Genomic DNA, 9,814 nt, shown 5'->3' on the forward strand with positions numbered 1-9,814 from the left:
AGTGACCTTGACCTTTACAGGCGTGTTTTGAGTACAGGATAGTCATTCAGATATCCTGACTCCCTGCGAAGGTCTTGTTTAAGCTTATCAATGGATTTGCCTTGTAGAACTTACAGACCACAGGAAGTATACACATACAATCATGCAGTGACGTTGACCTTTATTTCTGCATGCGTAATTCGAGTACAGGATAGTCATTCATATATCCTGGCTCCCTGGGAAGGGCTTGTATAAGCCTACCAATGGATTTACCTTGTAGAAACTCAATATCACTGGAAATATAACCGTAGAATGAGTGTTGTAATAAACCAATTAGTTGAATCTAATATATACAATCATGCATGCTAGGAAGTGTATCATTTATCAAGACTATAATCAGACTCGTAATTTGCAAACAGAAAAAGGCATATTCCAATCTGATTTCCATAGTTTTCATGTCACTGCCTTTATGAATTAAGCCTATATAAAAGACTAATAAACTGTTAAATACAGTATGTCTCAATCCTTGTTTTATGGCGGTATGTGATAAATGGTAATTGACGGCCTTGCGATTCATGTCCTCTTGCTGCCGACCACTGAAACTGGATATAAACTGGTGAGAGCACGTTTTTTCTTACATAGAATTGAGACAAATCAGAGAAGACTTCAAGCATCTTCCATATAACCGATCCATCCCATCCCCATGAACCCGAGCGTATGGAAACGCGGTCTATCGAGTTTCCGCAGAACAATGCGTAAGTGAATGATTTTACACGAGCGGTCACGGTAGATGCTTTTTTTCTCCCACCTTAGTGTAACAAAATGTACATGTCGTAAAACATGTATTTTTACGCTAGGACTCTTGTGCGAAGTGAAAAAAGGACAGTCGAATCCCATTGGCTCGAACTCACAGGGACCGGTGGATACCTCGGGCCTCATGGAATTCGAGCCAGGCGGGACTTCTTACCTTCTGTATAAAGATATCGGTCCTTAACATCCAGTTCGAGCTAACGAGGCAATCGAGTTCGAGCCAACGGGGTTCGACTGTAGTTCTATACGGGTATAGTTTTATATTTGCCACCAGCGTAGAGAAGTGTGTGTATGAGGTGGGGGTATTAGGGGGTGGGTGCTTGTATATAGAAAACTATAGATCGCGGGTTATCGTGACCGGCGGGGTTTTGACAGGCCCGATGAGATCGACCGTCACCCAGGAAATAAACATGGCCGGATGTTCGCTGATTGGAACATCCCCGACCCGACGGATTTGACAATTTCCCTACTTCATGGGTGCGATTAAGGCAATTTGTTTAAATCCACCTGTGTGAGCAGTTTTCTTTTATTTGTGTATGTTATATCACTATCAGACCTTAACGCATTTTGTTCAATCAAGTTACTAATGCTATTCAAAATCGTGTATTACAAGATAATGTAAGCATATATCAACATTTGTTTAAGGAATCAAGCCGTCAGTATCTTAGTTTTAACTATCCAAATGATTTGTCACACTTTATTCCGTCATACAAAAAGTGCTTTCAAGAAACTTTGTTGTTTGGTCTTGAAAAGGAAAATGTCATTATGACAATCACTTTTAGTTATATTTGTTGTGTAAAATCAAGCCTGATTTAAGTGAAAATTTGGCTTGTTTAATCCTGAATGCTTTAGTACTTTCGAGCAATTGGCCCTGTAACTGAAATGATCAATCAAAGATTTCGGCAAATACCTCGCGCGATTTGGCGACCGTCGAATGACGTCAAAATGTTTAAATGAGGTTTCCACGTCAGCGGCGACGTCGCGACATATATCAATAGCAGACGAGCGCTGGGGAAAAAGGGGGGTTAGTTTTTTTTTCTAAATATTTAAAAATGGCTAAAGCGGTTCGTCCGTATCAGCCGGTGACGCCAGCAAACAACAAATACCTGGCGAAGATGTGGGACCAGGAGGCGTTCAATACACACAGGACGAAAGTCGCCACAGGTAATCCGATTTAAAAGTTTTTCAAAGCTGTTAACAATCAGGGACTGACACAGTGTCATTGATATACTCAATAATTATTTTTGAAAGAAAATATTTGTATCTTTCAAGGTTGCATGGATATTATTTATTCTTTTCTTTTTTTCTTAAAAAAAACTTATGAAAATCGTGTTTCAAAAGGTTTTATAACTTGTACTATAAATGTGTTATGGCTAGTATTCAATATTAGCCTTAATCGAATCTAAGAACGATGTAGCTAATCGGATAACGTGTTAATATTATCTGATAAATAGAGTAAATATAGTCAATGATACATGTCTATACGATTATCTTAAGTCAAATATTGAAAGCCATCCATTATTGTTTGCCTATTTCAGCGCGCCCAGTGATTGACAACAATCCGCCTCGCGTCCACATGCACCTTCACATCAAGCTGAAAAAGCTCCAGGTAAGATAATAATGCAAATTATGGTAATTTTGGTTTCCATTTCAACAATAATATCAACTGCCTCAAAAAAGATATTAAAATGTCGATGAGAAACTATGGCGCTTTTCTCATTCCTACTTAAAGCAGGTCCAAACCAGTGAAAACGCGGGTAAAGTTCAAATAACAACCAGTATTACTAGTCATGTTTGTGCATGATTATATTTTGGTACATGAGCACTTCTACACTTCACAAAACATCCGAGTAAACCCTTTAATATTGGTTATAAAATGCATAATTACTAGATACTTGTTATTCAAACGGAATTTATGCAGTATACAGATTAATAATATCTGTCATGTGTTTCCGTTAACGGACACACATGATAGATATTTTTCTAGCATACATTAAATAACATTTTTTGTGAAGAACATATATAAAAAAGACGCATTTTTGTACATATCACCAAATAGCGCGTGCGATGATGTTTACTGACGTCATGACGCGCAGTAATTTGTATTCACTGGCACTGCATACGTCAATAAGTTCCTTCGACATTACGTTTTTTAAGGGTTATTTTGTTTTGTTTTTTAAAGTTTATTTTTGTAAAGTTAATGTTAATGGAACTCATCTATTTAAATTTCATAATTATGATTACATAACGTGTATTATAAAAGAAACTTAAATTATTACGTCACAGCGCGTGACTCATCTGGCACGGAAATTCACCGGAAATGCCTATCCGGTGTGCTAGAAAAAACGAGTAGTTTCCAGTTAAGGGGCAAATATTGTAACAGAATAAAATCTAGAAATCTAGAATCACTGTATAAAATGAAACTCGCATGATGATGATGATGATGGCGATGATGATGATGATGATGATGGTGACGACGACGACGACGACGACGACGATGATGGTGATGATGATGATGATGATGATGATGATGATGATGATGATGATGATGATGATGATGATGATGATGATGATGATGTTGTCATTGGTGGTGATGATGGTGATGGTGATGATGATGATGATGATGATGATGATGATGATGACGATGATGATAATAATGATTTGACAGTTCGAGGCAGAGCGGCTGGCGACGATTGAGCGTGACAACCGGATCCTGCTGGAGAAGATGGCGCACATCATGCGCAAGGGCGGCGTGGTGGACAACAAACTCAAGGAGGGTCACCATACCAAAAGGTAACCGGGGGTTAGATGATCTAGTGGTATATGTCAATAGCGGATCCAGGATTTGACGTCAGAGTGGGCGTAACTAAGGGGCTTAAATTTTGACTTGCGCTCCTTCATTAGAACCGACATTTATTTGGTTTGAAATGATAACAGTGGAGTTTGGGTGTACTCCCCTCAGATTTTATGTTCATTTTCTAGTCCGGTGCATTTTATGCGTATTTTACTACATATTCCTCCTGCATTGAACTAAACTTGGTCGATTTTAGGGGATCCGCTATGTATGTGTTCCCTTTGTATAAAATGGCCCAGACCAATCTGGGTCAATTTATGGCCTCTGGAATATCCATTTCTGGTTTATTTGGGTGTTAATTTTTTATCTTATCTGTTTCGTTTTCAGTTGCCAATTCCCAATACAGTAATAACGACCTGTATAATAAATAGATCAAGACATTCACTTACAAATTAAAATGCCTATAGTTATATAACAAAACGCGCGAAATGTGAAAATGCCTCAACTAGTTGAATTTTAATGCGCTGCATTATTTCTTCTTTACAGTATACATGTTCCCCCTTTTTTCAATAAACCACCGAAAACTATTAAACAGAAAATAGTATACTATGTAAACTTTACATTAATGTATAAATGTTCGCGTTAACAAATGCCGAAATTAAGTAAGATTTAAACAATTAACAACTCTTGACATTTAATAACGACACGGACCTATATCTGATGAGCGCGATAGTTTTTTTGCTCAGTGTAACGACCTTCATTGTATTCACGTATAGATTTGTCCTGGCCGGCTTATTCAACCCTGGCGAGTTCACCTTAAAAAGTTAGTACTTCGCCATATTATTATTAAATCGGTTCGGTTGGAGTTAAAACCTATACGGTAGTTAATTTCTCATTTCGGCAACGAGGCAGTTGCTCATATATTGACGAATATTCACAGCGGAAGTCGATATTTGCACACCGTTTAGCTGCGACGGAGCGGACAGTGATAGCCTCATTGCTTGAATGAGAAAATCTCAAATCAATCATCGGCGAGTTCAATGGCATGTGTGTGATAATTATAATTTGTTATTTATTTTGCTGATCTTTTGTTTTTCGTAAAACCACAACATCGGAAAATCACAAAATCGACGTAACTTGTCCGTGGTAGCACGGACGCCTTCGTGCTTAAGAATAAAATACAAATATATAAGCATTGACCATTGACCGTACTAGATACACCTCAGTGAGTCCATTCTTCTCATTGGCCAATTATATTTTCAGTCCAATTAAAACACTAATCTCAAAATTAAGAGAAATATTGTATAAGTGTTTTTGTATACAGCACATAGCTCAAAATAGCGTTAACCAACAGCATTATAAATTATACACGTGTTACACGTGTTCACTGTAACAGTAAAGGTGCCGTAACTCTGACATGAAGTACTGGCTCAGTTGTCAGTGGCGTAGCTAGCCCTTTATTCATGAGGATTCATAAATGTGCTAAGGGGATTCGGGTTTATGCCCCCTCATTTTTTTTTGAAAACCATGGTGTATTCTGGGCGTTCTGATGTGCTTTATTTAGTGCTGGAAAAAGGCCAGTTTTAGGATCATGTACTCATTGATAAGTTCACATTCTGCAACTTTGGCTGTTTTTCTTTTTTATTAAATTTCAGAATCATGTGGATTCAGCCGCGTACTCGCGTATAGGCAGCTACTCGCCTGTTTGTACGCATATATATCTAAGTAATGTGAAGAAAACGTACCATGTAGTTTTAGAGTCCGCTTTTGCTGGTCTTGTAACGTTGATTTTAACATACTTGTCCGTTTTCCCGTGCAGTCTGAACAAGACAAAGCGGCAGAGGGAGTTGCTGCGCATCACGCACGAGAACATCGCGATCCTTAGGCGCCTGATGACGAAGTACCCCCATTACAACCACAAGAAGTGGCTTCTTCAGTGGCAGGTCATCCATTTAAAGAATCTGACTAACGAATAAGCTAGCTCTATGAAACTCCTTGGTCATTTTCCATCGATAGCAAACTCGGATGAATATGGACGGTTTACTATGTCAACATTATTTGCATTTAACTACGCTGCAAGTAGATCGTGTAGTAATTTCAATTAAGCAGTGAAACTTAGTGAATTTACTCTTGTGAATCTGGCAATGAATTTAAACTTAGTGAAACAAAATACTTGTTAATACATTACAATTCACTAACTTTTTTTTTACGAACTACTAGTACTTCTACTGATGTACCGGCATGCATCGTATGTTGATTTCGATGGGAAATGGCCGAGGTTAACCAGGTATTAACAAAAATGTGAATCGTTCAGACCTGGCGACCCTATATAATCCTTGTTTAAATTTAAAGCTTATTTCATGCTATTATGTTAAGTAAGTTACAAAAACATGCATTATGTATACAGTTGTGACAGTTCTCTAATCGGACGTGCAATTATCTATTTTGCCATATTTCAAGGCCACGAAAGCTTGTTTGTTTGATTATTCTTGGCATACACTTGGTGCATTCTTTGTCTGAACGTAAAAACCTTTTCAAATGCTACCAAAATAAAATATAGGGTCACAGGGCACCCGTCATTTATATATTAATGTTTTGCGGGGTACGCCCAATTGTAACAACTCGGTCATCTCCGGTAAGCTTCGGGATAGACGGGATATATGTTGGATAATGGCCGAGGTGTTCCGATTGATATAATGAGAACACCAACAGTTATGACCTCCGTGTCAAGTGTCCCGACGGGACACCATAACTTATTGGAAGAAATTTACTAGATAGAAACTAAGCTACATGTTAATTTTAAACCAGGAAATAATTAACATTCGAAAAAATGAACTTATTCGCAGTTTTTTAGCGTAGGCGGTAATAAAGTACATACGGTTGATTTTGCAAGTACACTTCCTGTTTGCATTCAGTTCCCTTGTAATCAATTATTTAGATTTTTTATAAAAATAGATCACTGGATTTAAACCACTTAGGCAGTTTCATACAAACGATTCCTCTATACAGTTAGGATTCTAACCGTTTCGTGATTTTTTTAATGCTTAAAGGCCCTCGCTCCTGTTTTGCCATAAAAAATTATTCCCCCCGGTAATGCATCTGAAAACACTTATATTTTTAATACTGCTTTTTGTTGAATCGCGTTAGTAACGCAATTTAAAATTGTGGACTTCAAAGACAATATTTGAGCATATATCAACATTTCTTAAAGGGCTACAGCCGTCTGTGCATTAGTTTAACACTTCTAATGATTTGCCACACTCAATTTCGTAATAAAAAATCCGTAAAAAGTGCATTTTACAGTCCATGACCGAGTTAATTTAAAATCAGCTTGTTATATACACTTTACAGTACTTAACTGAAGAATTTAAGAACGCTTCGTCTCCATACGTCGTCTATGACCCCTGTCAGTTGTTATGCACATCTCAATCGTAACAACTCGGCCATCCCCGGCAAGCCTCGAGATAGTCAATTCTGTTGGATAATGGCCGAAGTTTTCAGATTGGTGTATATCTATGTTATTAAAAAGCCCTTACAGCACGCAAAGATAATTTGTTTACCTGAACTTTTTAATGCCTCTTTATGCAATTTAAAAAGTTCCTGTCGTCTTTTTATGTGACGCCATCTTGTGGAGGAAAAAGTGACGTTTTCATTTTTCAAGTTTTCGGGCCTCAAAAACAGGCAATCATGGCTAATTTTACATATTTTCTCAAATATTATTTAGTTTATCTTTTCACATGTTTTGTAATCCTATTTCTTATTATTTTTTTCTTGTTAACGTGACTATGTCAACAGGACTCAATTAAGCAGACGACGTCACATATACTATATATTATTTTGCTTTTTGTACGTCAATTACGTATTATTTACAATAAGTGATACCGTGTTAACAGCTGTCTGACATGTTCCAAGAAATCAAACGGATGAATAAAAAAGAAAAAGAAAATAAAACAAAAAATGTAAAAATTGCAAATTGCATTAAAAAAAATAAAATAAACGAACTCGGAATATGTCAAATAAACGCTGTGTTTTCAGGTGAACCAGCAGTACCTGCGGAACATCTCCAAGTACCAGCACACGTGGCGCCAGGAGCAGTTCCCGTATAAAATACAGGTTGAACGTCAGACCCCCGCCAACAAACGCGTCAGTGCCAAGGTCAGTGTCCGCCTGTCGATGTATGCATGGTAGTTGACGCCTTGGACGTAACGCGAAATTCCAGCAACATGCGTCTTTAGTGTGGTATCCACTTTCAAGAAACTGTCGCACACGTGTTTCTGTTCCGAATATCTTGAAGGCGAATGCCAGGTGTCCAGTGATGTGTTGTGTTTCTAGTATAGAATGTCACGTAATAAGATAACGGTCCCATTCAAGAACTTAGGGGTCAACATTATACTTTGTCCAATGAGAAGCCAGTTTTCTCAAGTTTTAACATGTATTTTAACAAATAAGCAGTCAAACGTTATCAATTTTAATCAGGTGAAGCGAAACATATTAGTACCGGCTAGCCCAATTAGTGGGTTGTTTACAGGCTGTGGTGAAATCCATTAAAAACTTAAAAATTGCGAGTATGCCCGTCTGTGGAATCACGTCCGTTTGTGGTACTTGAATCCTGTTGTCCGTCAAGAGGCACCTTTCTCATTCATCAGGTTCGATCGTGATAAATCTAACGCATAGCATCATCACTCGGTTGAACGAGAATGAAGGCACAGGTCATAAGCGATCTTTATTTAAAGCTGCACTCTCACAGATTGAACGTTTTGACACTTTTTTTTATTTTTTTTTTGTCTTGGAACGAGCCGATTTTTGCAAAGACCCATGGAAACCAGTTATATAAGACTGCTGACAAAAAATTAGATCGCAGAATTTTTATATTTAAGTTTAAAAATTAATGTTTTATGCATTTTTCTTAAACCGTTAGTACGGTTTAAGCCATAAAACATTATTTTTTAACGGAAATATGCAAATCTGCGATCTGATCTTTTGTCAGCAAGCTTTTACCATTGGTTTGTAGATATTTAAGCAAATATTTGCTCATTCCAAGGCAAAAAATAAAAAAAGTTGTAAAATGGTATAACTGTGAGAGTGCAGCTTTAAGTGCTTGAACTCATAGTGACGACGAATTTGTGACCGGTGTTTTTTTCAGGTCCTGCCCCAATTTATCAAAACTTAACAGACTTGTGTAACTTATTTCAATTTAATAGCCAAAATACATACTTAAATTGGTTTAAAAAATAAAATCAAAATAGTTCATCGTGATTATCAAAAAGATAATTCCTATATAAAGTCTTAAAACTCTTAAAGAAGTAAATATAACGAAAATCATAGAGAAAAAGAAAGAAAAAAAGAGCTTAGTGTTTCGGGTTATAAATATGAGGCTTAAAAAGTTTCGAGAAATTGGGGCTTGACGTCTAGATGAAAAGTTATTAATATAATATGCACAAATGATAACATTATGTTGAAAGTTAGGATTTGGGCTACTGGCGGAGCGTATAGTAGAGGTGTACTTGTATTGTATGAGAGATAAAAATGCGCAAAGTCATTCATAAATCAGGACATCGCAGTGACCGTGGTCACGTTAAAAGATAACACTCACGATTTTGAACCTTGAAGGCGTGGTAAAAATGACAACGAATGTTTGAGGTCACGTGATAAGATTAAAAAGGAGAGCGAACTAATTTAAGACGCACGTTTACCTCAAATAAGATTAAACACATTTAATACAATTGTTTTAATATACCAAAAAGGATAACACATGTCGAAAACAATGATGCTTATGAAAGATACCGAGTTTAATTTTAAAGAAATGAGCATTTAACACGGTATTCTACCTTTATGAGAGCATAGTAGACCACAGTAAATCTTTTAGCACTGACCAATTGGTTACAATATTGTTATCATTAATTGATATTTTCTGAAATGCTTAATTTAGTAAGTGATTAAAGGTTTATCGCCCAAAGTTTATGTTTGTTATACATGTGTATTGGTATTGATCTTGAATAAAAGTGTCGCTTTAAGGGGTGGTAAAAATGGCAACGAATGTTTGAGGTACCATCAATCATTTGTTTTCCAGGTTCAACAACAAAGCTCCCCCACCAAGCGGAAATCCGGGACGCCTTATTCCGAATTAACGGCGACGTCAACGTCATTACCCGTGACGCCGCTGCCTGTCATTTCGACGCCGGAAACCCCAGTTTTTGAATTTTTCGATTTCAACTAGGCTGTTGAGACGAA

The 9,814-nt window shown here is 37.1% G+C and overlaps 1 protein-coding gene across 1 annotated transcript; it reads left to right on the forward strand.

The window, feature by feature from the left end:
* Positions 1-1,841: 1,841 nt before the first annotated feature.
* LOC128230765 (sperm axonemal maintenance protein CFAP97D1-like) lies at positions 1,842-9,800 on the forward strand. The gene is made up of 6 exons (XM_052943205.1): positions 1,842-1,953; positions 2,328-2,398; positions 3,458-3,582; positions 5,403-5,526; positions 7,619-7,738; positions 9,654-9,800. Exons 1-6 carry the CDS (start codon positions 1,842-1,844, stop codon positions 9,798-9,800), a joined length of 699 nt encoding a protein of 232 aa, XP_052799165.1.
* Positions 9,801-9,814: the final 14 nt, after the last annotated feature.

Source organism: Mya arenaria, chromosome 4 (assembly GCF_026914265.1).
Source record: "Mya arenaria isolate MELC-2E11 chromosome 4, ASM2691426v1".
Taxonomy (NCBI): Eukaryota; Metazoa; Mollusca; class Bivalvia; order Myida; family Myidae; genus Mya; species Mya arenaria.

What these genes read in the sequence shown, in the direction of transcription:
- LOC128230765 (XM_052943205.1), top strand. Translation starts at nt 1,842, where the DNA reads ATGGCTAAAGCGGTTCGTCCGTATCAGCCGGTGACGCCAGCAAACAAC. An exon ending in CAGGACGAAAGTCGCCACAG is followed by an intron (nt 1,954 to 2,327) that starts GTAATCCGATTT and finishes TGCCTATTTCAG; the next exon opens with CGCGCCCAGTGATTGACAAC. An exon ending in AGTGGCTTCTTCAGTGGCAG is followed by an intron (nt 5,527 to 7,618) that starts GTCATCCATTTA and finishes CTGTGTTTTCAG; the next exon opens with GTGAACCAGCAGTACCTGCG.